Source organism: Struthio camelus, chromosome 7 (genome assembly GCF_040807025.1).
Source record: "Struthio camelus isolate bStrCam1 chromosome 7, bStrCam1.hap1, whole genome shotgun sequence".
Lineage (NCBI taxonomy): Eukaryota > Metazoa > Chordata > Aves > Struthioniformes > Struthionidae > Struthio > Struthio camelus.
The window spans coordinates 43,828,601-43,856,512 of NC_090948.1; the positions used below are offsets into that span (position 1 = coordinate 43,828,601).

Consider the following 27,912-nt stretch of genomic DNA (forward strand, 5'->3'; position numbering starts at 1 on the left):
CTGTGTCTTGGGATGTTTCTCTTAGTAGAGAGCATAGCGCAGGCAGCAATTGGCAGCCTCCTCCTGCCCCCCCCGACCCCGGGCTCTCACAGGGCAGGAGTGCCACAGAGGCTGGCGGAGTGGGTAAAGGTGTAGTCTTCTGAGGGGAGGTGGTCAACACCCCCATGTTGAGCTGAGGCCATGGCCAGGGGGGATGCGGGGCGGGGGGGACAGTTCTGGCCTGCAGGCAACGTGCAAGGAGCTGGAAAGTATGGATTTGATTGATAGGAGACGGCTGGGGGTTTGGGGGGGGCGGGGGGGGGGCTGAACTCCATGCCAGAGCCTTGGGAGCTGAACAAAAGTGCTTACGGCCCCCAAGGGTAAGCCCCTGTCACTGTGGCTAACGGCTGCTGCAGTGGGTCCCTGGCAAATCCTCTGGAACAGAGCACTGCAGGATCCCCAGCCCTGCTCTGAGCAGCCAGTTCCCCTCCTTGGCTAGGCCCTTGGACAATTTGTCCCATATTTGTCTCCTCCTCTTCCCTGCTGGGGTTGCAGGGAGAAAAGGCACTGAAAACCTGCAGGTCTTTGCTGCCAAAAAAAAAAAAACCAGCCCTGAACCCTCTCTTTGGTCTTGAGCATGGCCACTGCAATTCCCAGTAGAGAGGAAGAAAAAAAAAAACCCTAGCTCCAAAGCCCTGGCTAGAGCAGAAAGGAGCCCAACTAATGTCAGTGCTGGGACTGACATTGTCTCCCATCACATCCTCCCAGGTAAGCTCAGGAAGTGTGGGCTAGACGAGTGGACAGTGAGGTGGCTTGAGAACTGGCTGGATGGCCGAGCTCAGAGGGTTGTGGTGAGTGGCGCAGAGTCAAGTTGGAGGCCTGTAGCTCGCAGTGTGCCCCAGGGGTCAGTCCTGGGTCCAGTCTTGTTCAATGGAGTCATCGATCACCTGGATGAAGGCCCAGAGTGCACCCTCAGCAAGTCTGCTGATGATACTAAACTGGGATGAGTGGCTGACACACCAGAAGACTGTGCTGTCACTCAGAGGGGCCTTTTACAGGCTGGAGAGCTGGGCCGAGAGGAACCTCCTGAAGTTCAACGAAGGCAAGTGCAGGGTCCTGCACCTGGGGAGGAATAACCCCATACACCAGGACAGGCTGGGGGTTGACCTGCTGGAAAGCAGCTCTGCCGAGAAGGACCTGGGACTGCTGGTGGACAACAAGCTGACCATGAGGCAGCAATGTGCCCTTGTGGCCAAGAAGGCCAAGGGGATCCTGGGGTGCCTGAGGAAGAGTGTTGCCAGCAGGTGGAGGGAGGTGATCCTGCCCCTCTCCTCAGCCCTGGGGAGGCCTCACCTGGAGTCCTGTGTCCAGTTCTGGGCTCCCCAGGACAAGAGAGACATGGCACTCCTGGAGAGAGTCCAGCGGAGGGCTACCAAGATGATTAGAGGGCTGGAGCACCTCTCCTAGGAAGAAAGACTGCAAGAGCTGGGCCTGTTCAGCCTGGAGAAGGGAAGATTGAGAGGCGATCTCATCAACGTGTACAAGTATCTGAAGGGGGGGTGGCCTCAAGAGGATGAGGCCAGTCTCTTCTCCGTGGTGCCCAGCAACAGGACAAGAGGCAACGGGCAGAAACTGAACCACAGGAAGTTCCACCTAAACCTGAGAAAAAACTTCTTCCCTGTGAGGGTGACAGAGCATTGGAACAGGTTGCCCAGAGAGGCTGTGGAGTCTCCTTCCCTGGAGATAGTCAAAACCTGCCTGGACGCGATCCTGGGCAATGTGCTCTAGAGGACGCAGCCTGAGCAGGGAGGTTGGACTAGATGATCTCCAGAGGTCCCTTCCAACCTAAACGATTCTGTGATTCTCTGATTCTGTGACTGAAATTAAGTGCCTCAGCAACTGGAGATGTAGAAGGGAGATGGCCTGTGAGTGGGGCCTTACACATTTCTGTTGTGAAATGGTCACCCTTGACTAGCTCCCACTCAGAGCTACTGAAATGAGTTTATGCTTAAGCCCAGCTCCCTTTAGCCCGCTCCAGACAAGCAATAGTGTTTGTGGGTCCAAATGGCCAACAGTCCCGGCACATCTTGTTGCAAGTGCATGCAGGTGTGCTGCGAGGTTCCTCTTCCCTCCTCCTGCACACCCATGGCCCTGCACAGCACCCTGCAATGCCAACAGGCAGCCCTGCCTTCATGGGCACACCAGCTGCCCAGTGCTGCAAGCTGCCAGTACTGTTCACCCCACCAATCCACAATGGCAGAAGGCCCTAGCAGGGCCCCCCCAAAGGCTTTTGACCTCAGTCGGGGCACTCTTGCAGCCCCACAGGAAAGGCCCCCAGTCCAAGGAAAGGTGGGCATCCAAGTGAGGCTCTTCTCCACTGTGACAACCAGTCCCTGTTACAGACATCATAAAGGCACAGCACACAGCTCTGCTCTGTGCATCTAACTCCATTTGACAAATCAAGCTCACCCACCCTCCTCCCCCTGAGATTAGGACACCAGACCATGCCATGAGCCTTGAACCACCAAGAGCCTTTAGGCAACTCACTTCTGTCCTCCTGCCTGCACACAGCAGTTGTGCCTGCTTGCAAAACACACCCATGCTGCAGCCCTGTGAGTCAAGCACTGCTGTGCTGGCTGCATGTGAAGGATGGAGCAGCTTAGGCTGAGGACCAAAGGGCCAATAGGGCTCAGCTTCCAGCAAGAGCTTTGGGAGGAGCAGGGCACAAACCGAACAAGGATGAGCTGTAAATGCCACCCAGTTTACCATGCTACAATTCTTCCTGAGCCTGGAAAGGTCTGGGACACTTGTAGGGCTCCAAGGGTGTCAGCTGTTGCTGCTTTAAAGCACACTAGATGTAGTGTTACTGCATGTTAAGAGGCACAAATATCCCTCCTTCCCCCTGGAATGACACTGGCCTCAGAACACACAAGCCCACTGAGGAAATGGTATCAAAATAATTTTATTCTATTTTATCAAAAGAACGTAACACTGTGCATGTAAACTTGAACATATGTATCGTGTTTCCTTAAAGAAGGTGCTGATCCAGTGGTCAAACCCCTTTAAAAAAGAGAGCACAGGCCTTCAGAAGAGAGAAAATAGTTCAAAATCAGGTTTCAGATGCATCCACATTCCCAGCCCAAGCTACAGCTCTTGGTTCCAAGGTCAGAGAGGAGCAATGCTCAGATGAAGGTGTTAAGAAACCCATGGTCATCTGGCTGCCTGGATCTTTCACATGTATTCAGGCTGCTGAAGTGCTGTCCCCAGGGCAACGGCTGGAGGAGCAAAGTAGGATGGAGGATCTTTCTGCACAAGGCACTGGGCATCTTGCAAACCTTGCTGCAGGACTTCAAGCCACAACAACGTGCCAGGAACGTCTCTAAGACCACTCAGGCAGGAGATGGAGATGGAAGGTATATATTCAGCTAGGGGAGGAGGATGTTTAGCCAAAGAGTGACAGCCACTAATGGCAAATCAATGCATCCACCTGGAAGGCTACAGTGGCAGGAGACAGCCCTGCAATGCTGCCAGCAGCTGAGGCTCAGATCTGAAGGGAATCAGCCTGTCCTATGCTGGCCTGGCAGGCTTCTCTTCTCCATGCACAGGGATCTTGCTTTGATTGCTGCAGGCAAACTGTGAGCTGCCCTTTTACTGCTTCTAACAGGCTCCCCTCATACCCTCGTTTCTTGGCACCTCTAGGCTGGCATCACCTACTCCGTCCCCCTGCACGCAGCCTAATCCCCACAGACGGATGCTGGCACTTGCTAGCACCCAGGCCGGATCCCTCTTCTGCAGGATGGAGGTTGCCCTTCCACAATGCCGTGGCTCTGCTGAGGCCTCTGCCACGCAAACTTTGCCTTCATCAGCCTGTAAAAGATACCTCTCACCTTAAGCTGAGGACCAGGGCGGCTCACCAGGCCCCAAGATCACAATGCAGCATGTACCACACGGAAAGAGGACTATCCCCTCTCCAGGAGTGTTTCTGTTCTCAAAAAGCCTGTGGTTGGTCTCAAAATTCAACCCAAACGGCTGAAGCCATGTTTCTGCTTTGAAGCTACTGCTGCAAGCCAGCAATATCGAGGTGCTGGAGGGTCAAACAGCCACAACTCCACTGACTCCTCAAAAACCACAGGGGAAAGGGATTCTTGCTAATCAAACACCACTTCCAGGAGACACTTCAAGTACCACACCTAGGAAACATGCTGCCTGGCCTGGTATCCTTCCCTGAAAAGTACATTGATGGGTTAAACAGTACAGGTGTTCACGCAGCTAACGCTGTGCCTGCCCCCTCCTATCTTGCCATCAGCCACAGGTTTCAGCTCTGCCCTTACTGCTGGCTGATCTGATCTTTCACATGCAACATGCAGACACCTTCCCTGCTTCCCTGCCTCTGAGGGGAGGCCTCAGGGCACTCAACAACCCCAAGGCATCAGCATCCTTTGACTACTGCTCGGACCCAGGAGGGTACCCTTTTTTGGCAGGTGAAAACACGAGCTCCTCTTGCAAAAGCCCAGCTGTGGGGCTTTGCACTCCCCTTGGCTTGGATTTGCAAGGTGAAAGGCTGCTGCATGATCCATCTGTGTGTTAGATGTGTGTAGCACACACTGGAGAAACCTCTCCTCCTGCCTTTCACTAAAGCTGGTAACAGCAGCACTTTTCCTCTCATCATGAGGGAGCATGCACACCTCCTGACTACAAGCTCGAGGCCAGGAGAGGCAATTGGCCCCTTTAGCTGGCCTCTCACTGTGGCAGGTCAGTCGCTGTTGCTGAGCTCTTGCCATGGCTGAGTTCAAATAACCAACCACAGAGAGCAACCAGGGAGCCGCAAGCAACCACAGACTATGCATTGAGTGCCTTGAGGAGACAGCATACTGACTAACAGGTTGTGCAAGAAGAGAGAAAGTTGCTCACGGAGCATGCTGCAGGCAGCTTTCTAAGAGGCACCCTGCGTTCTTGCTGCAGTAAGCTGTCTCCAAGCTGCACTTCAAGCCCTTTGCTAGAGCTCAAGTGCTGGATTTCAGCAGCTGTAGGGGGCCTGCAGCAGGGAACAGCAACTAGCTACAGCGCAAGCTAACAACCAAGTAAGGAAGAGCTGCCACATGTCAGGGAAAGAAAAGCTTGTCTCATGGGGCCAAGCATCAGCTGGGCCTTGGGATTTTGCAGAGAGATGGAGGATAGACCATGTGAAACCACTACAGGCCCTCTGCAAGTCCCACAGGCATGTGTCACCCATGTGGCTGGCAGAGGAAGAAAGAGAGGAAGGGTCAAAACATCCCCACTCTGCCCCAGAGAGGGAGAAAAGACAGCTAGGGCAGGAGCTGAGACAGAGTAAGGCACCTTCAGGACTGTGTTACTGAGCTTCCCTCTAGGAGAGGTACTGTCATCCTCCAAGTCGAACGAGCCACATGGGGTACAAAACTAGCACTGGAAGGCCCAAAGCGCACACAACTCTTCTAGGGAAATTACTAAGAGAGGTGAAGTTCAGGGCTGTTCACTTCAGGCTGAATGTTTCACCATGGGAAAACCTCCAAGCATGTTCCTCCACCTGCTGTGAGACCACAGGTAACGCTAGGGACAGAAGCGCTCAATACCTGTCATTGGGTGAGTCACCACCAACTGGCCTTTCTGGTGAATCGCTGTGGGGCTGAGCACTTCCCCTGACCGCATCAGAGAGGACAGAAAACCAGGATGAGCATACAGACGTCCAAGCTCATGGAAGAGAGGTGGTCTCTGAACATGCACCAGGTTTAAGAGGCAAGCGGGGCTGTAGTGCTGCTAGCTGGGGGCATGGCATTCTGGATCAAGCCCCTGCCATGTGCTCCTTCAGTCACCATCTTCTGGGACTGTCAGAGAACGCAACGAGAAGCAGGTCCTAGAAACAAGCACGAGTCCCGACAGGCACAGAGGAGCATGACGGGGAGGAAGAGAGCAGATTAGCAACAGACTTCACCCACCCCTACTTCCCCCTCCAGGAATTCACCTTTTTTCTTCTCTCGCCCCACAATGGTGCAGGGGGAGCAGGGAATGGACACGATAGGATGTATGCCAGGAATAAAGGTCATCCTGCCAGCGCGGCTTGTGAGTCAAAAGCCCTGTGACAAAGCAAAGCCTGGCCAGCAACTGTAAGACTGCTGACAGACTCTCCACTGGAACTGCTTGAGGATGCACAAGGAATTTCACAAGGCAGGTTCCCCTTCTTCCGGGATCCATGGACTTTGCACTGCTGTATTTAATCTCAAGGGGAGTAGCGATGCCTCACCTACTTTGAGATCAGGCATCAAACATCTGTTCTGCTGCAGAGCAGGGTCAATTGCACGAGCCAGGTGGAGAGTGCAGGGCAGCGCTAGCCTGGGCAGGCTGGGACCAGGCACCTATTCTCTGCCCAGTGGTGGTCCACAACAGAAGGCGGCCATCTGAATAGCAGGATAATACTGAGACTCCTTCCCTCTGCCCCAAGGATATCTTGCAGCTCTCCTCACTCTTCTCTTTTCCTTCCCTTTGCTTGCAAGGCAGACTGGTGGAAATTTAGCACCCTTTCCATGGTGAAAAGACCTAGAGAGGGGCTGAGGCCTGAGCAGAGATTTCAAAATTCTGGGCCCTTTGCTCCCAATCAGCTGCTGTGAGGTGCTGCATGCATTTTGAATCCTGTTTTAGGGTGCAAGGTGAGACCCAGTTGCCTGGCTGAAGCATACTACAGTCACTCATGGCCAGCCAACATAAGGCTCTTGCTTGGAGAAGGGAAGTTCCTAAAGCCTGTTAAGATTGCTCGTGCCGAGTCCATATTATCTAGTGCCACTGCCTACAGGAAAGAAAAAGGTTATGGCTATGCAGATCCTAGTCAAATAATTTCCAAACCAAATCACTCCTTTCTGGGCCTCTCCCCAAGCAGGAGCACAGCCTCCGCTGGCCAACACTTGAGTCCTCGAGGAGTTAGATAGCGCCAACAGAACCTGCCTCAGGGTCCACACAACGAAGCTTCATTGACAGGAGAAAGCAAATGTCTTTGCTTGGCCTCAGCAAGCAGGGCTGGGGAACGACCAGTGCACAGCCACAAAGCACTCAAAGCCACATCTCCTGCCTCAAGGGTAACGCTTGCTAAAGAATTGCACCTACTGCGGAAGGCTTTCCTGGTTTCTGTCTTTTTAATATTCCAGTATAGGTATGTTAGTACAAGATTATCCCTCATTTGGAAGCACCAATTTAATAGGGGAAGAAACGGAAGAGGCAGAGCACTTGCAATGTGTTGCTAGAAGAAAATCAACCCAACTGCCACCTATATGCAAGATGTCCACACGCGTGCTGCATCCGCCCCACCAGGACAGGGCAATCCCCATTCACAGCTGGGCTAGCTGCTGAGCTGTACCACGTATCTTTCTATGTCGGTCAGCCAGTGCTTTCCTTGGTTTTGACGTGGCTTTCTCCAGAGGTCTCCGGGGTCTCCTGTGAGGATAGGCTGGTTTCTTGGGCAGTCCTCAGACCAGCTTGCTGGAAGGCATAGGTATCCAAAAACACGGTGGGGATGCTGTCACCAAAATACAGCTTGCTGTTTGCAGCTATTGCATGATATTTCATTAGTTCCAGATACTCTGGAGTGAGTTTCAGCTACAAAAAGAGAAACCAGATCCTGTAAGAGACAACCTCTGGGTCATGCATCATTAGATTCCATCTCAGGTAGCCCTTCCCCCAGGAAACTGGGATGTAGACTGTTAAATCAAATGTTTTCTCAGCGTTGCCCAGCTGAACTTACTCTCCTGTGCGGAGGGAAAGAGTAAGCAAGCCCTCTTCTGACTGGATTTCAAGTGCTCACCTTGTTGGAATCAGCCAGCTTCTGAGCAGTATAGTACTCTGCGTCAGCTTTTGCTTTCTCTCTTGCTAGGAATGCAGCATCTAATACAGCAACAGATGACGGACAGGAGAAGGAGTGTTAGTAAGTGGACAGCCACATCACATGGAGCACTCGGGCTCCTGCCCCACGGGGGCAAGCTGACCCAGCTGCGTCCGTGGAACAGCCTGGCTGGCCACATACCAGCATTGCTGGCTTCTTGGACAGGCACCTGCAAAGGGGAGGAATCGCCAAAGCGCGTATTCTTGTGCAGGTGCACCTTTTATTGGGAGGATGATAATGCCTATGAGCTCAGTCACTGGGGAGTCCCTGAGCCAGAAGGTGACCCCAGGGGCATGCTAGCATTGTTACCTTCAATCTCAGAAATTCGCTTCTCTGTTTCCTTCTCCATAATCTTCTGCTGATAGTGAATCCTGGCCACCTGAGCAGCCTTCTCTGCCTCTGCAATCACAATGGGCTTGGCTCAGATATTCGCTTCTCAAGCCTTGAGCATCCATGTCCTGACTGACGACCCTGGTCACAGAGACACTGCCACACTGCTGACTCGCCCTCTGTTCCCTCCCTCCCTCCCTCCTACAGGCTTGTATAGCTCAGTGGCAGTTTGTACTCCAAGCAATACAGCTATAGGAGGAAAACACAGTGCTCAAGTTTCTAGAGTTGAAGTGGCTCAAATCCCTTTTACAACTGTGATTCCCCTTGCCCAGCCACATTTACCTTACAGAGCCCAACCAGTTTTGCCAGCAGAGCTGTTAGCTCTCGACCTGCAGCAGGAGCCCAGGCCTCTGTGGTCTTACACAGGGCTAAAAGCAGACAACTTTCAGTACTCAGGACTTACAATCAGGGCTTCAAACAGATGCTGGAACGACTCTAGCAAGCACCTATGGCGCTTTGGAAGGAGAAAGTATTTGCAAAGGCGGCCTCGTAGATAAAACCACATGGGCTAGGCACATCATGCTGAAATGCTGAGTTGAGCACAACTTGTGATGCCCAGTGAGCAGTGCGGTTTGTAAGGCTTTCACAGGGAGATATGTGCCTCTTGTGCCAGAGGGTTAGAAGCAGCAGGTCTCAGCAGGGAGTTGAGCGCTGCTGCTGCAAGATGGAGAAGTGCTCGCTGCTCTGCTGCTATGAGGAGGAAGTGGGTTGAGGGAAGGTAGATGCAGCAGCACCAACACTCATTTTCTAGATGTTTCTCACCGACTGCTGGTGCAGCCTGGCTGTGCTTCTTTCAGGGAGCTGTCAGCAATGCACAACAATGTCCCATCCTAGCTTACTGGGGGATAGAGGAATGGAAATTCGTTCAGGCCAGAGTCTGTTGGTACTCCTGATTGGTGACATACCTATGAGCGCTTTCTTCCGGTCTGTCTCCGCCTCCTTCTCTACTACCTTCTGCTTCTGGGCTGCTATGAGCAGCTTGGTCTTCTCCGCCTCCCTGCAGAGCAAGAAACAGTATCATAGGGGAATGGAGCCGGGAAGCAGCTCTGTAAACAAGAGCATGAGAGGCCTGGGAACAACAAGTTGACCAGAAGTCAGCAGTGCACCCTTGCAACAGTGAAGGCTAGCTATGTCCTCAGCTGTATAAGCACATACATAGCCAGCAGGTCAAAGAATAGGATTACTCCGCTCAATTTGACACCGGTAAGGCCACATCTGGATACTAGGTCCAGTTTGAGGCCCTCAGGACAAGGGAGGCATCAACAAACTGGAATGAATCGAGGGAACACCACAGAGATGGTGGGGCTGGAGGCCAGGGTGTAGGAGGAGAGAGGCTGCAGGAGCTGGGCTTGTCCAACTGGGAAACAGGAAGGTGAAGGGGGATCCAGCTGCAGGGACTGCAGATCTAAAGGTGCTATAGAGATGACGGGGCCAGACTCCGCTCAGAGAGGCACCAGCTAAAGCATGGGAGGCCATCACATGAGCTTCAACATGAGAAATCCTGCCCGGACCTCAGGAAACAGTCCTTCCCCATGCAAGGGATGCTGCCCTGGGACAGGTCCCCAAGCAGTGGGGGATCTCCATCTTTGGGATTTGCTCAGACACCTGGACATTGCCCTAAGCAACCTGCTGTACCTGTGAAGCTGGCCCTGCTTTGGGCAGGGGCTTGGACAGGAGATCTCCAGGGGTCCCTATCAAACTAACATCTTTCTGTCGTTCTGAGAGTTTGCTGGAGGGGAGCTTGTGCACAAGACACCAGGACCCCAGAGCCCCAGTTCAGTTACTGAATCTACAGATTCTCCACAGCACATCCTCCTCCTCTACATTTAAAGGAGTAGGAACTTATTAGCTTTGCCATAGACTCTGCAAATGCTAAAAACTATCCTTCTGAAGGGCTAAAATGCTTCCAAGGTGAGGAGAGCTATGAAAAAGGAGAAAGACACTGCATGAGTACACCTAACCCAGCATATACACAACTGGAATCTCCCGTCCATCTTCTGAATTCAAGCTAAGGGTTTTATGAAAGCACTATGCCTGTGCTGGGCCTCCAAAACTAATTAATACAATTTCATGTACAGCTACTCACATTAGCTCAAAATTTCTTCGGATGGCTTCTGGGATTTTGGGTTTTGTAACACGCACAGCCTATAAAAAAAAAAGATGAGTGCATTTTAGATGAAACATTTTGATGAGATCTGCATAGCTACAAAACATCTTTGCAAAACCAGCTCTAGTCGCCAGTAAAGACTGTGGACGTCTCCATGTTGATCCAAGACCATGCATAATGGTTCCCAATCCTCTTGTACGGCACAACTGAGGACAGCACCTCTCATGCAGGAGCTTTGCATTTAAATGTCCTGTCTCTGCATCCTTTATAATTCCTAAGTGATCAAATAACGTCTGTGGAAAAGACCCCGAAAAGAGTCCGCCACCTTTCTTAGAAGAAGCTTAGTGCTCCATCCCAAAGATGGAAACGTTCTCCAGAGATCACAAGACAACAGTTCCCAAGGTAGTGCTCAAGAAAGGGGCTAAAGGGGCTCCCAGACCCAACGAAATTAAATTGCAAGACTGAGACTTGCAAACAAAAGGCAGGGCTACAAGTTCAGGAACAGGTTATTCAGGAGAAAAGCTTGCAAAGGTACCATGTAATGAGATATACTGGTGAAGACGGGAGAGCAGCAGGGCATCTGTAGTAACTGGGAACAGCTGTCACACATAACTGCTGATTGATAAGAGTGATTTGCATGGCAATGTTGACACTGTGCTTCAGGCTGGAGGCAGAGATGGCTGCCAAAGTGCTCTGCAGAGGACCTTCTCTGAAATCCAAGGCAAAGACCTCTCAAGGCAGGAGCGGGAGCTGCTGCTGCTGCCCAGCCCATGCGTGTCACTTGGTTCGCTACTGAGCTCTGAGAGCTGCAGATTAAAACAGTCCATGGCTGTAGGATCACTTCACAACTCTTCTGCTCAATCTCTATCGCAAATCTAGCACTGAATCTGCTGCTGCTTCTCTCTGGACTCAGCAAACCTGCAAAGAACTATGTGGCTTCCACACACAGAGGGACATGGGCATTTCCCCTGTAAGTCTTTGTACATGGTGAGAAAAGGGAATTGTTTCCGTGTGAGGGGCATCCTGACCCTTGCAATTTCACCCAGCCCAGAAAAAAGGAGCTGGTTGGACATCAAAAACGGGATATTTGTGAACAAATACTGCTTCTCTGAGCAAATAAAAAAGGTAGATTTATGGGACATTAGGTCAGAGTAACTTTCAGTGAAAGGACTTTTCTAAACCCCTATCAGAAGCAAAGCCTCTCCAAGTCCTGGGAAAGATACTGTCTGCAGAAAGCTCTCCTCACAGAAACCCCTTGCTCTCCCAGCCATGGCAGGGTGTACAGGAGAATATTCTTTCTGCCTCCACAATGCCTACTGCCCCAAAACAAAACAAAGATCACTTTCCAGAAATGTTTAGTTCAAATACACACAACTCTGTAATCAGGAAGGTATCCAGAGGTCTGAAAGTCTTCACTAGCTTACTCTTTTCCAAGCCAAAGACTCACTACTTAAGGTTTATCTACTAGATGGAAACACTGCTGCACAACATCAATATTGGTAATACTCAAACATTAAGGCAGTGGGACAGGCTGGCACTGACTGGTTGAACAACAGCTCTGCAAAAAAGAGCATGGGCGAACAGATGGAAAAGTTAACCTTAAGACAGCATTTTTCACCTGTGGCAATGAAGTCCAGCTCCATTCTAGGCTACGCTGGCAAAAGTACAGCAGGTTGAGGGCAGTGTTTATTCCCCTCTACTTGGCACTGGTGAGGCCACATCTGGATACTGTGTCCAGTTTGGGGCCTCCAGTACAAGACAGAGATCAGCAAACTGGATAGAGTCCAGGGAAAGGCTGCTTCCCCCTAAGATGGTCCTGTTCTCCAGGTAAATTTTTTCTGCAGTCTTCACAGGTAATGAGGACAAGCTGATGAAGCTGCAGTGCCCCAGTTCCTCATCCCTAAATATGGGTGCGGCATTTGCCTATTTCCAGTCATCAGGAATTTCCCTCAATCACTGATCTTGCAAAGATGATAGAGAGCAACCTCCCAATGACACAGGCCAATAACTTAACTCAGCACCCTTCGATGCATCCTGTTTGGTCCCACAGACTTGTGTATATCCAGTTTGCTTAAGCGGTCCCTAACTCAATCTTCCTTTACTGCAGGTAACGCTTCATTTCTGTGGACTCTGCCACTAAGTTAAGGACCTGGGAAACCTGACAGGAGACCTTGCCAGAAAAAGGCTGAAGGCAAAAAAGGCACTGAACATCTCTGCCTGTTCCATGTCCCTGACCACTTAGTTCCCTGCCCCATGGAGCAGTGTGTCCAGTTTCCTTAGCCTTCCTTTTGCTGCTGATGTACTTTCATGTTGCCCTGCACATCCACCACTAAGTCCAAGTCCACATGAGCTTTGGTGTTCCTAACTCCATCCAAGTTATACACAGCTGCACACGGAGAGTTTAAAGAAAGGTCAGCCCCTCACCAAAGGAGCAGGACGTTTCATGACAAGGGGTACAGCAACATGGAAGAATTACACATTGAGGCACAATTTCATTGGAGACAAACACAGTTCTGTTTTGAAATGGGATGACAGAAACCCCAGGGCAGAATCACACTGTTTCTGAAGTACTTGAGATGAACCACTTTCCTCAGAAGTTACAGGATGTTTTCAAATTGCTGGTCCTGTGAACTCAGCCTGGGCTGAAATGGGCAGGATGTCCTCCAAATTCTGACCAACAGCTAAGATTGGGCACGTCAGACTGAGATGGGACAGGTTATGCTGAAGATCAGATTTAGCTCTGTAGTTAACACTTCCCAACAAAGACCTGAGGGCTTTGCTTACGCTCTTTTTGATCAGAAGGTATGGAAAGGCATCACGTTATGATGGTACTTCTAATTGAAAGTGATCTTCTAAGCTAAAACTAAATGAAACGTATAGTGCAAAGAGCTGGGATCTCTGGAATGGCAGAGACATCTTGCTCTTGTTATAAAACAGTGCCTGCAGTTCATTCTCATCAAAACATAGAAGGGTAAGGCAGATGAGCCACAAAATGAAATACGGAATGAATGAATATTCACAAAATGAATTATTGTAGCACTTCACATGCTGGCTAAAGGGAGGCTTTCATACCCTTCCCAGGGACAGCCAGCCTAGCAAAACGGGGCACCAAGAATGGGCAAAATAGATTCAGTCTGACTGTTCTCAACAGTGGAAAACTTCAGAGAGTCCTGAAGATTTTTCCCATGTTGGCCCTTGTGAGCCTAAAGTACGTCTTCTCCCAATTGGTTGCCCTAAACTTACAAACCTTTCAAAAAGCCAGCACGTCCCATAGCCCAGCTAAGATTAAATATGATTTTCCAACAAGAAATGCAAGCAGAAAATCACTTGGAATGCAACATCCTTCCCTATCTCTGGTACAGGTACAGAAATTTTCTTTTTCAAATTACCTGTAGCGATTGTACTGGCATGTTGGAGTGCCAGCTCTGTCGGGATGCCAAAGATGGTTTAAAGAAAAACACTTTTCTTACTGTTTGCGAACTAAATCCAGTACCTGCAGATCTGTGGCTTACAAGGTCCTTTTCGCTATCCTACAGGTCTTCCCCTAACATAAAAACAGCATTTAGAAACGGTCACTAGGATATGGACAGTCTTCAACTGACAAAACTCACCTCAAGGCTCAACTATTTCATGTTATGTGAAAAATAGAAGCAAGAAACCTCACTGATCCAGTGAAAGGTGAGCGAGCTTGAGGTGAAAAAGAAAACCTTGTTAGGGAATGAACCTACCTGTATAGTGAGACCTGGTGCCATGACATTGAGATCCTTCTGCAGGGCCAGCTTCAGATTCTCATCTATTTGATCTACGTTTGGAGGAAAAGAGACAGGTGCCACATGAATCTGCACACATCATTTCTCCCGCAGTTTGTGCGGCAGCGAGTCAGCTGGCCTTGAAGGGGAGGCATCTCTATGTACGGTGTAAAGTAAAGATGCTCTTTGAGCTCGTTCAGTACATCGTCTCCCCTTGTACATCCTCTGAAAAACATCTCCCATGGAAAATGTCCCCAAGGAGAGAGCCACATCCCATAAACCTACTTTCCGCTGCTCTGCCACTCAAGAATGAAATTGATGCTGTTATGTCTGTGAGGGCGCAGGAATGTACCTGCATCGGTGCACTGGATTCAAGCAGCAGAACATTCAATTTGCTAATTCCTGAATCACTGCTACCCCCTTGTGAAAAAACTAGAGCAGTGCAATGAACTGAGCACATATCCTTTCCAGCTCCTTCTTGCTAACACTCATGAGGAAGCCTTTAAAGTAAAAAAGTTCAATCGGCAATAGCATAGAGACTTACAAATAGACGTGGAGAAAATAAAAGCATCATCATAGAGAATACAATTAGCATGACTGCATGCACAAGAGCACAATGACTGAATTTAAATCCCCACAGGCAGATGCAGAAAGATACAGAAACCTGAATCATTAAGGACACAGCACAGTTACACAGAAAGAGGCATGTGGATTTTTAAGGGGATGGTTTCTAACCACAAATTCAGTACTGGGCCTGTTAGCTTTCAGGAGGTTGCTGTAGCGTATTCCACAGAACAGGGGGACTACACAGCCTTTTTCATGGGCCCATCCAGCTACCTTATGCTTACCGAACAGCTCAATGTATACTTCCTGGAGAGTATGGGCACTGCAGAACTGATTCAGCTCGTGATGAATTTTATTGAAGATCAAGGTCTTATCGTAGTCTGCAGTGTAGTTTCTCACGATATCATATACTGAAGAAATGAAAGGATTATCATAGGTCATCATTGCACACAGTGACTTTCTATTGTCTTGTATCGTCTTTAACCCCACAGCCTCAAAACGACAGCTCAGATCATTAGGAAAGTAGTGCAGCCCTGGGACAGGTCACCAGAGAGGCGGAAGATCTTCATCTTTAGGAGCTTTCAGAAATTGGCTGGACAAAGCCACAGCTGCACTGGCCTGATGTTAGTTACAGCCCTGCTGTGCGTGGGAGGCTGGAGTGAAAACCTGCCGAAGTCCCTTTCACCAACGCTCATGGGATTCTACGACTTCAAAGAGCAGGGTAATTATAGTAAGATATACTGCATGGTCCTGTTTTATGATCTGCATAAATAAATGAAATAGTAAAGCCTGTCTAAAACCTGCATGCATAGGAACAGATACTACTATAAAGAGAAAACAAGTATCACTCCCATCATTACATCAAGAATTCACCCTTCACTGCTTTAGCAACGCTAGGGCTTAGCACTAAGTTCCGCTGCTGAGAAAAGGTACGTAAGTCTTTGGCAGCCAGCGACACAAGAAGGTAACAGAGCTTCTGTATGGGCTTTACCTTTGTAATTTTTCCAGCAGTCAGGCTGGCAAGTGCCTGGGTGCTTTTTCATGTGTATTCAGTTTTGCAGGTCTCCTCCTCCTCAGTTGCAAGAAACAGGATTGCTTGAGTGCTTGTTACAAGCAGCCCAGCATTTCTGAACGGACAGGTTTAAAACCCTTGAGGGGAGAACTAGTCCTACAATTTATTTTCATCTTTGAAAAGCTTGCAGACACAGGTATAGAACTAAGTGCTATGGTACCAGGAATCATAAAGATAACAAGACACAAAAAACAGAAGCAGCCTTGCAAACCACGATTGGACTGCTAAGGAGAAGTGGACAGTTCACAGTGCTGCTTGTTGAAATTGGACGGGAAATACCTGCATACGGTGCCAATTTATTCACCACTTCTATTCGGTCAATGTAGATCATAACACCACCACTATAAATGAAAGAGACACAGTTTAGGGAGTATTCCCGCAACTTTTAACGTCATCCCTTATTTAAAGCAAAGTTGTCTTTTTTCCTCTTCTACTGAATTCTGTTGGAAATCCGCAGATAATTTTTACCCAGAAAAATTCTGATCTCTTGAACATTTTGCAATTAGATGGCAGCAAACCCCAGCTTTGTATGGGCTGGTCCCTTTTTCTGCAAAAATCAAAAGCATGCTCCAGCAAGTCTGGAAAACACTTTCATTTCACTTTACCTCCCACTTAGCCAACAGAAGGAAACCATCTTTAAACAGAAACGTAGCTGCAATGACCAGAAAGGCAGAGCCCAATGCAACAAAGGGAAGACCACAGGACGGGAGGCAACACCTCCTGCACGCCCCACAGCAGCCTCTGTCTGCACAAACTTTAAATATAGTGCAGCTCTTCTAGGCATTGAGGGTGCAGCAAATATATTTTAAGTAGACAAGCCGTGAGCTTAAGTTCATGCATTTACTAACTCCAACAGGGACCTGACAAGGCCACAGACAAAAAGGAGGAAGAAAACACATAAAATATTTTAATTCACATTCCCCATGCAAATGTTATTGTCATATTACAAACTGCTCTGCACCAGTAACACAACCATGCATGTGCGTCCAGATAAGGTGCACTGTCAAAAAAGATCCAGATACATCACGGGAAAAGGCCTCCCAGGTTCCTTCCTTCCTTGAGCAGCTCCATAAGAGGCCTGCAGTCTGCCCCAAAGGATCAGGCCATGCCAGATCGCCAAAGGAAGCGTGAACCAGAGATGGGGCCTGATCCCAGCCTCTGCTGTTACTGACATAACTTCCAGTAGTTTATGCCCACTCCTGGGGATTTCGCTACCTTGCAAGGTAGAAAAGGTAGGGTATAAAGCTCTCAAGGGCACTGCAAATGCTAACAGAGCGCTGGGGCTACTGCCCAGCGCTCACAAGAGCAACAAGCCTCTCCAGAGACGACTCAAGAGTAGAAGAGAAAGCTTAGGTGCTTTGAATCACCCTTTGGGGAACCTCATTCACCATTTACTCCAAATCAGTGACACCAGAAAGGAATAAATCATTCAGTACGCAGATCTCTTGATCCTAATGAAGCCTGAAAACTTGCCCCCCAAATCTGAAACATCTTGGTGCATTCAAGCACACTTCCATTTTCTATCACTACCTAATCCTCTTCCTGGTGTTCAGCCCTACATTTAACTTATACTGTAAAATGCCATCAAATTGAAGTCTTGTTTGTTACACAGGCAAAAAGCACAAACTCTACAGCGAAGAGAAAATAAATTTCCAACTGCTCATAACTCTCTTGAGAACACATTTTAAAGCATAATACTCTTTCAATCTTGCCCTCAGGTCAAAGGCACAGCATAAATGAGGAACTTTTAGCCAAAAAAAACAACCAAAAAAACACCTCACAGTTCAGAGAGCTGTTCTCCAGCAGCAGACCTCATACATTTCCGTAAGTCTCTGTAGTGCTTTAACTCAAAGGTACTCCCCATTACAAACTTGGTTTTTTACTTCACAGATCTTAATCTCTGGCAGTTAAAAGCTAAGCTTGCAGAAAAACCAGCTTAACAGTTTAAGCTAAATACTGTCGCAGTAGGCAGACAGAACACGAAAGCCCTTTCTGTGCTCTTTAAAAACGGTCTCGCAAGCATAGCCTGCGTACTCTCTACAAACCAGCAATGCTTCATGGTAAGCTACAAGCCAAATTAGTTTGCGATGGACTGAATTTGGTCTGTTGCAAGGTAAAAGCCAGCAAAAAAGATATTTGGGACGAAAGAGACATTTATTTCCTGGTGAGATAGCACCCTTGAGCGTTTATCTTTTTCGCTCAAGATTTCTCCCTGAGTCCTGTTCATTCTTACTAGCTTTTAAAGAATAAGATAGGCTTGCAAGTCCTCCACAAGTATCTACATGAGACTGTATGAGCAGTTATAAAGGAACAATACGTGGGTTTTTCCCCATCTCATTTGTGTTGCACCCTATAACTGTCCTGTCCCACTGAAAGAAACGATTGCTCTTGGAAGTGACTTCCAACCCCATGCCTCAGGATCCTCCGAACCCGCTTTCAACCTGTTGATTTGCTCCAGGCACCTTAAGACACGTCCACTGGGTCAGGGAAACCCAGTTACCTTCTTGAGGTACCTTCTACATACCCTAGTGAGGAACCAAAGTAGAGGACGTGGCCTCAAAAGGGCCAACCCCACCAGAATTTTCTGCAGGGCCAACGCTGCAAGCCCTAATATCGGAGTCCTTTTTGCATTCCAATTTTGCGTGAATATTAGAAGCAAAAAGGGAACGTCTGAGATGCAATGCATCTCCTATGAAGGACTCCCATGTCACAACCCCTCAACACCTCACATGCAAGAGAGGATGGCACCTCAAATCAGAGGACTACCTGTTGCCTCTGTATAAACCAGTCAACACAACCCATAATAGCTCTTCCAAGGCTCTCAACTGCCAACATGGGTCCATAGAGGGGCAAAAGCGGTCAGTCCTGCTGGTACAGGCAATGACCTCTAGGAAACAGGTACCACTCAATCAGAATCGGATTATGCTGTCCATCTATTTCCCCACTAAGGGCTTAATATTAAGTGAGCCTAGAATACTGTTACATTAAGTTTTCCATTCAGTCAGCTGTTGAAGCCATCCTCATTTAACACCACGTAGTGGGGATAGCCCTTTGACCCTTCCTGCTATAAATCCAGGAACAAAACTGGACTGTAACACTCTGACCTTAAAACAAGCATCTCAAAAGATCTCTCAGACAGCTTGGGCCAGAAGATATCAGTAATCTCCTGAGATGCAGAAGATACTGTCCTGGGCAATCTTGGGGCAGTTGTTCCAGCAGAGCATCCTGCACTGATTTCCAGTGGGAACACATCTTGTTGATCAGGAACTGAATAAATCCTCCTTCCAACAGCTGCTTTACTTGACACTTTGACACCTTAGGTGTTGTCTCAGATAACACCCTCTCTATTTCAGCAAGCCGCTATTACTCTCAAACGTCCTTATTTGCAAAAGCAAGTTTCTGGTCTGATGCAAGGCAGGATGTAAAGTACAGCTCCCATAAGGAGATTTCAAAATTTCCAACACTACAACCCTCTGCTGCAATTCCCACAGCCTTGCTAAAACTCGAATTTAGCAAGACTCCTGTGTAACGGCTACCCAAATGCCCTCAGGTCCTCATATCAGAGCTGCTCATGAGGTTGGTCAGACAGAGCAGGACTGAGCTGAGCGGGCTTTTTAGTCAAGGTGAGAGGAACGAGCAGAAATCCATATGAAGTCTGAACAGATGCTCAACATATAGACCATGTGCATCTGGGAGAAGTTTAGGCATATGGCAGAGTTCATTGTAATACTTAACAGACAGAACCAGGAAATGTTCAAGGGAGGCAGCCAGAAAGAAATCCGCAATAGCCACGTCTCTAATGTAAACCTTTAGCAGTACTCACCAGCCCAAGTCAGATCGAGACATATATTCACAGATCAAGACCTAACAGTAGCCATGCTAGGTACTGCTAAAACATCAGTAAAAGACTGCCTGCAAGTTCCAAGGACAAGGTGAAAGCATACGGAGAACGCTACACGGAACTAAATACACCAGCAGGCATTTTAGTAGACCTTAGAAAGCCTCACACGTTTCAGGATTTTAGCGTACGCTAGGCCAGGACAGGACAAGGCACAAAGAACAGAAAGAAACTGCCATAACAGAAGAGGCTAGAATCGTTGCTAGAACTGGCCATAGACAAGATCAGACCAGGCTGGGTAACGAGAACATGTTAAAATTAGGCTTAAAGGTTAGTTCTAGTCTGTCTAGAGATTAAGTGATTATTTTAATATGTCTACTCGCCATATGCATGACATTTTTCAATGTGGTTAGCTAACGAACAGGGATCTGTCCCAGAGCAGCAGTCCTGTAGCGCTCCATTTGTGTTCCTGCAAAGGATCTTCAGCACGAGCACGAGAGGACTTGCCCCTTTGCAAATAAACATCTAATCCTTGGGCAGTGTTAATGCTTAACAGCATGGCTACTTACTGTTTCTTGGCATCTTAAAACCTGCACAAAATTTAGCAAAGACTCTTTCCAGTTAAGTTTATAAGAAAAATGCTACTTCCCTAATTGTGTCAATGTAATATTTGCTCTACAATATTTTCCAATTCATCTGTTGTATTCCATGATTAATACATTCAGAGAATTATTTTTCATCTCAGTTCTTCAGAATACTTTGCTCTTCTAAAACTAGCTCCTTGAACTTTCCTAGTTTCTCATCATTTTTTGGAGATCAGCCCTGTTGTGAAGAAAATCCTGAACTTTCCAAGAGACTGAACATGTACTTCCTTGTCATGGACAGTCAGAAAACTCAGACACTAGAGATAATTCACATAATTGATTCTTCTTTGTTACTTGGAGCAGATAAATATTCTTCCTGCTGTAACTAAATGGCTTTATTCTCTAGGGTGTCAGCAGTTTTATAAAAAACAGTCAAAGTATTTTAGAATCTATAGATACCGTATTAATTTAACATTGTCAAGCATACATGGACAGGGTAAGGCAGAAATTGGCATTGGGACACCCACACGGCCATCGAGGAACTTCTAAATAGAAACGACGGAATATGAACATGGTGGTAGAGAAACCCATTCTTTAAAGTCTGATGGCCTAATATACAATTACAGAACTTAAAAGTGTTTAGGATCTATTTTTGCAGAGAACTTTGAACTGAAAAAGTGAAGCTTCAAATTTTACCCATTTGTTATTTATAAACTAACGTTTTACTGCAGAAATTTGGGTTTGAATCTATAAACCGGCTTTGACATAGAGCAACTTAAGACTTTGATTCTAAATGCAGCAAATTAAAAAGTACTAAAGAGAATACAGAAACCAGTTCTTGTAATAACACCTTAAAAAAAGGATAACACTGCTGGGACCTTTGGTCTGAACCGATTCAATTATTAACTAAGATTTGTTTCAACAGCTGCCTGTTGCATTGAAGCTTGTTTATTATCTGTAACTCCATAATTGCTTGTATAACACAACCGAATTCAGCAACTCCAAAACAGAACAGAAGCTTAATGAACTAGATATACAAAATTAAAGAGAGTATCTAGTTCCTCAGAGCAGCACAGTTTAATTTCAACCGGGTTTAGTGTGTCTAAAATGGTTATGATCCATAGGAAAGCTTCCTTGGTTTCTTGAGAAGGCCTATGTGACAGTTGGAGTCCCAGCCCAGAGGCACGATATAGTTTTACAAACTCCAGCAGGTGAAGTCCTATTCCAGTTTTTGCTACCTACAGGTTAGAAGTTGCTGCTAACACATCACTCTGCTAAAAGAGACTGTATCTATCTTTGGAAGATCTCACCTTTCCTCCTCCTGAGGATGGACTGATCACGTGCTCCCATTCCCCAACTTACCTCAGGGACCTGGAACTCAGCTCTGATGACTTGTTTTTAAGTGTCATTTAAAACGTAGAGATATTGAACATCTCAACTCTCATTTCTCTTCCTGCAAGTACTGGTAATGTGTGTCTGAAGGCTTTTGACCCGATCACAGAGTCCTGGTTGTGGCGCTGGACTCTTGCGTTACTTACAAACACTCCCGAAAGTGGTTTGAGATTTAAAACCAAAACCATCCAGGGCTCACAGCAACTCTTTTATGTTAACATTTAAGCCCAAGTAATATCTGATGACTTGCTGTAAGAATAACTTCAAGACCTTATTTTAACAATGCCCAAAACAGATTAAAATTAATTCTGCTTGTTTAAAGTTGCCACTAACGTTTGACTTTAAATTTTAGCAGGATTGTTTTGTGTCACCATCCATGTCATACTGATAAAATAGCAGAGAAACACTTTGGTTGTGTTTTGCTTTACAGAAATATTGGGAGCACCTTAAAGCCACAAGAGAAAAAGTATTACCAGTGCTGCTTTTATCCTGAAGAAACAGGTGCAGTGACTACTTTAACTTGTGGATGAGCCAATACAACAGGATCTGCAACCCAACCCAACTTGCTCTCTCCTCACGTTATTGCTTAGCTTGTTAAAACTATCCAGATCTTTGCTGACAAAAGGAGTAACATAATTATGAAGTAGGTAAGTGCCACCTATCCACTGTTTTTTTCTTTACTCTGTCTCACCCTTTCTCTACATTAGGTAAAATGTCAATTCCAAAAATGCCCAAATACCTCCAGGAGACTCGCCTTCTTGAGTTGTTTTTGAAATAAGTCATCTTCCCATCAGAAGGAAGGATTCCTGTTCACCGTTTACTTTTGCCCACTGCCGGGGTCAACACTCGTATTAGCCACAAGATTCAGACTATAAATACTGCAAAGTAGAGGGCAGACCAAAGAGCAAGTAATGAGCTATTAAGAGAGTAGCTGAAGACAGACAAAGATATCAAGAAAAATCAAAAAAGAACGGCTCCTGCCACCATAGAGGCAAGTACCCTCCAAACATCAATTCTACTGAAAGCAAGAACGCTCTTTTCCATATCTCCTTCTCTATTTCCAAACACGATGCACGTGCGTGTCTGCCACTAATGTTAGGGTATGTGCTTCTACTCTCCAGCCTCTGCGTCACAGCACTGCAGAGAATTACCCGCCAACTAACAATGAAGTGCATCTGCTCATCACCAGAAGAAATACAAAGAAACAACATACCTTGTCCCACAAGGCACATTTTTCACTTCATCAGTCTGCAATGTAGTCTGAAATAAAAAGACAATCTGTGCTCAGAAGAGAGTTCCTTCTCCAGAAAAGTCATGCTGTACAGAGAGTCTCACAACCATTATGAAGGAACACGGAACCAAAAAAGTGCCCTGGGCCTCCCTCGTGGCTCTTGCAGGTATGTCCAGAAGGAAGACTTCTTTTCAACTTCATTTTGGGAAAATATAAGGGGAGCTGTACTTTCTTCCCTACCTCTCCTTCCTGCAGCACACTGGCCTGCAGCTCTCCCAGGAAACAGTTAAGACCACAAACACAGACTAGCCTCCCAGATCAAGACACCTCCTGTCCCAAGCAATGCATACGCACCCTTTGAGCACGCAGAGATTCCCTCCTGGCAAGCCATGGAGTGAAACATCTGAGGATCCAACAAGTGGCGATATTTTATGTTGAGAAGCCAAAGCATCCCACGGTAGTTATCTAACACTAGGAATGCACTCTGCAGCTTTAACTGCACACTGGAAGCCCAATGCAAAGCCATTTCATTTGCAACGCACGGGGAGTGCATGCACTGTGTGTTTTAAGGAAGCCACAAGTTGTCTGGATGTTGGCTCACCCTGCTGATAACATAATCTGAGAGCAGACATCACAGGGAGAGACACAGCATAATTCACAGCCTTAGTAGCTTGCCCAGAACTGCACATCACTAGGAGGACAAGTCCCAGCATATAGCTGCGTCTGGCACCTAAGGCAGAAGGAACCCAGCACTTCCTAGGAGCTGCAGCTCTGACTACTGAATTACTGAGCCTCTCTGCAAATATCAGTTGCCCAGGTTACCTCATTCAGCAATATCCCCGCTGACATTTGCTCCCACCCACCCTCTTCCAAGATGAGGGCATACTAACCTGCACAGATTTGAACGTGGTAATAAATGGAAGCATGATGTGGTAGCCTGGTCCACTCGGACTGGTTAAAAGCGCACCACCCCTACAGAGACAGAAAAAAGGGGGAAAAGGCTCAAGCAACTGGAAAATGGAAAGTGCCGGCTTACAGAGAGAGGGGGGCAGCAAGTACATTCAAACCACCAACAGTCACAGCTGTGGTACCACAGATTACATTACTCATCCAAACCAGATCACTGCAGACTTGTAACCTAATACATCACTGTATCAAACAGCAAGCTAGTATATGCAAACTAAATTCCCCTGACCGCACAATTCCCTTACAAAAGGGCTGAATCAGTTTAAGTTACTGTACTGTTGCAACTCAACAAACGCTTGCTTCCCTCCTGTGAGAGTTGTTATTTTTTAAGAGAAGGCAAACATTACTAAATTCTTCCATCATTACAGCATTGTAGAGAGCTTCAAGAACACAGTTTTTCTTCTCTAAATAGTTCATCAGTAACCACGGAAAAATCTAGCAGTTGGTGTGATACAGTCAATTTGGATTTCCACAAGGCATTCAGTAAGGTCCCCTAGCCAAAGCACAAAGAAAAATCAGCAGCCTCTGGAGGGTCCTTGTGCGGACTGACAGTTGGTTAGAAGACAGAAAACTGAAGAGAGCTCTCAGTGATCAGTTCTTGCAGGGCAGTAAAGATTCCTGCAGCATCCTGCACGGACCCATGCTGATCAACACATTAATAATTAAAGGAAAAAGTAGTGCAAAAGAAAGTGGCCCATGATGTTGGATGGGAAGGATAGAAAAGATAAGGCCAACGACAAAAAAAAACACAGAAAGGCTGGGACCGAGTTCTCTGTTCCTTTGTTCAAATTTGAAATAAAATCTGGTCAAGAGGTAGCATTTGGTGACTGCGGGCACTCACTGCATTCACTGACAGAAGGCAAAACTGCTCTAAAGATGCTGCTGAAGACAGCTGCAAGCCCCAAGTGAAACTGTCAGCCAGGAGTCAGTGAGAAGGCCCAGGTCAGAAGCAACAAAGAACTGGGCGCTCTAGATGATCGACAGTCTTGGGGCAAAGGTATCAACACCAAATATAAAAGGGAAAGGTCAGCAGACATGTAAGAACTGTACGGACCAAAAGCCTGCACACAGGTAAGAACACAGGCTCTTAGCTTTTAAATCCAAACTGTGACTCAGAAACATCAACTCACACAGACGTGGGAAAGGGAGCTCAGGATGCAGAGAGACCAAAACTCATAACGGTTCTCTACAGACCTAGGCTTTGTGGGCCCTTAACATCTCTGGTTTAAGATATCAGAAACAGCATCCCTGCCCATCTCGGGGCAAAACCTTGATAAAGCAAACAGAAGAGAGCAACTCTCCCCACACTCTCTCTCTCTAGGGCCAGGGATGAATCCCAGCAGAGACGAGAACCTAAGAAAAACCGTGAAAGCCTTCAAAGTGCTAACAGGAAACAGTACCTGTAATACACAGCCAGGTGCCCCTCCTCAACCTTGTGAATGGAGGAGTACAGGAAGAACATAAGCACTCCCGTGGCAGCTGCAACTACTGCCCCAGCCTGGGCCATGGTCATTCTCACATCATCTGTGGGACAAACATAGTTATTGCATGGATCAGAGGACTGCCTGGTTGATAAGGCACTGTTTTAACAGTGGTATGCACGAAAACCTTCTCCATCTCTTTTCTCTGTCAGTATCTCTCCCCACTTCTCCCACGAGAAACCTTCTCATCTTTTGGATCAAAACACAGAAGATAACGCCAAAGCACCTTGCAAATCCCATTCTGCAGCGCAGGGCCACCTCCTTTCCCGTTCAAAGCTGCGTTACAACCTAAGGCTAATTATAGCGCTGCTTATATAGAACAATGACATGAAAAGATTATTTTAAGATTCATTTGATGAAGTCTCTGGTGCTGGAAAAAGGGAGCTGGCATCATTTGGCTCATCCACATGCTACAGAACTCAGGACTAATGTTGCGTACTTGGAGTGACCCATCAGCTCAGGTATCAACACTTATCTGGCAGGAGCAGTAGTACCTCCTAAGTGAGACCACAGACCGCAGGGCGTGGCCTGCGAGATGCCTCTGCCCCACAGAACAGCTCGTCATAGGTCGCAGCAGAGGCCGGTCAGGCACTTGGATGCAGAACAACACCTGCGACCCTGCAAACACACGAAGCGGTCACCTCACGTCTGGGGGACCCCAAGGTGGAAACCAGTCCGTGAAGACCTACGCGGTTCCAGACCTCGCATGAAACAGGGATGACCCAAAAGCTCCTGGCGAACCGCGTCCGTAAGCCAGGCAGCAGAGGGGTGGCGGAGCCTTCACCTTTCCCTCATCTCTGCCCAACCACTCAGCCACACCGAGGAGAGATAAGAGCCGAGGGGAGCTTCCAGCCCGCCCGGTGCCACTTTACGACACTCGCAGCCACTCCACTGTTCCTCGGCGGGCAGCCTGCGCGGCGCGGGGGGGCCGGCACCCTTCCCCCCGGCAGGACGTTTCGGGCCGGGGCTCTGTACCTGCGCGCGGCCGGCACCGCGCCCGCGGGAGCGGCTGGCGCCGGGGGAAGCTCGCCCCCTCACCCACAGGCCCCCCCCGAGGAGCCACGGGGCGTATCCGACGCGGCGGCTCTTCGCGCCGCTCCGGTCCGCCGCTCGCTCTCGCTGAGGGCTCCGGCCCCCCCAGGAAGCACCGCCGGTCCGCTAACGGCCGGCGGCAGCGGGCCCGGGCGCAGCCGGAGCCAGACCAGCACGGGGCGAGCGGCGGCGGCTCCGCGGCACGGGCCGCTGCGGCCCGGGAGCAAACGGCGCCGTGGGGCGGCGGCGCCCGCCACCACCACCGCTCCCGGCCCGGCCCCACCGCCGCCGCCCGCCCCGCCAACTCCCCCCGCCCCGGGGCGACCCGTGAGGCAGGACCCCTCTCCCCCCACGCCCCGGTACCTGCCGCCGCCCGCCCACGTGCGGTCGAAGCCCCGCGCCCCCTCCGCCGCGCACGCGCCCACGCGTGGCCGAAGCCCCGCGCCTCCTCCGCCGCGCACGCGCACACGCGCCGTCGAAGCCCCCCCCCTCCCCCGCGCACGCGCACGGCCTCGCACCGCCCCCCCCGCCGCTACGCGGGGAGGGAGCGTGCGGCGCCGCCTGATGGCGTCATCGCGCCGCGCCGTTGCTCGGTGACGGTGCGCATGGCGGAGGCGGGAACCCGATCGCCCCCCCCTCCTCCCCCCCCAAGCGGGGCATCCCACAGCGCCCGCCCGCCCGCAATGAAGGGAGCACCAGGAGCTTCCTCACAATATTTATTACAATTAATTAGATTTAAAATATGCGTGTATATATATATTTATATATATATATCTTACATAACGCACACAACTGAACTGTGGAGCAGGGTGGAGGGTGGGTGAGAACCTCCTCCGCGGGGGCCAAGGCAGAGATGTCGCGTCGCCCTCGCCCGCCGCCGCGGCTTGAAGGAGCGCAGCACAAGGCCAGGCAGCGAGGCCTCGGCCACCAGCTAAGGCACGAACGCAGCTTCTGCTGCCCTGTTGTTGCAAGCGGACAGCCTCCCATCGCTCAGCGCAGAGGTAGCTGTGAGACCTGGCCCAGGGAACGTGCTCCACTCTGGAGCGCAGAGTCTGGCCGCCTGCCCTCTCCTCCTCACCATCGCTCCCACCATGGAGGCCCAGGGTTTCCTTCCAAATAAGGTTCTCCAGCGACGTCGCCCCAAGCACCAACTCTCCCAGCAAAGCTGTCAGGCGCTGGCCTTCACAAAGATGAGATGCACCCTGAGAGATCACTGGCCGTTTCCACAGGTCGCAACCACAGGTGAACGCAGCAGAAGCTGCAGTTGCGCAATGTCTCCAACAAGCAGGTTACTTATTTAGTTGAAAGCCCAACTAGACAACAGATTGTAAAACATTGTTTGTTACTGAAAGTTATATATCTGCTACTGACCACAATCTTTGTAATCAACTCCGCTAATGTTTGCAAAACAAAAGGTGATGGATCATTCAAAGCAAACTACCGGTTCCTTTCTTCTCATCTTATCAAAGCCTGTCAGGCTACCTCTGAGCATGCAGGCACTTTGCAGATAGCAGCAGGTTGGATCCTCCTCTCCTCTGGCTATTTTAGCCAACTCCAGTCAAGACTCTGAAAGAAGAAGCAAGAGAACAACTGAAGTCCAGGAACTGGCTATTCAGTGCACCTTTCCAAGGTGGTGACCAAA

The 27,912-nt window shown here is 48.7% G+C and overlaps 2 protein-coding genes across 3 annotated transcripts in view; both read right to left on the reverse strand.

The window, feature by feature from the left end:
* Nucleotides 1–7,102: 7,102 nt before the first annotated feature.
* On the reverse strand, nt 7,103–26,750 carry ERLIN1 (ER lipid raft associated 1). Its single transcript, XM_068951141.1, is given in 13 exon segments — nt 7,103–7,436; nt 7,438–7,581; nt 7,787–7,866; nt 8,174–8,263; nt 9,160–9,251; nt 10,341–10,399; nt 14,090–14,163; nt 14,959–15,084; nt 16,026–16,087; nt 22,774–22,820; nt 23,682–23,763; nt 25,158–25,281; nt 26,634–26,750. Coding segments are annotated over 12 exon segments (1,092 nt in total). The 5' UTR covers nt 25,271–25,281; nt 26,634–26,750; the 3' UTR covers nt 7,103–7,313.
* A 223-nt stretch (nt 26,751–26,973) lies between these two features.
* Nucleotides 26,974–27,912, reverse strand: part of CHUK (component of inhibitor of nuclear factor kappa B kinase complex) — a 35,533-nt gene continuing 34,594 nt past the window's right edge. For both annotated transcript variants that reach the window (XM_068951142.1, XM_068951143.1), the window contains exon 21: nt 26,974–27,836. In XM_068951142.1, coding sequence (XP_068807243.1) covers nt 27,810–27,836 — 27 coding nt within the window. In that variant the 3' untranslated portion in view covers nt 26,974–27,809. The remainder of the gene's footprint in view (nt 27,837–27,912) is intronic.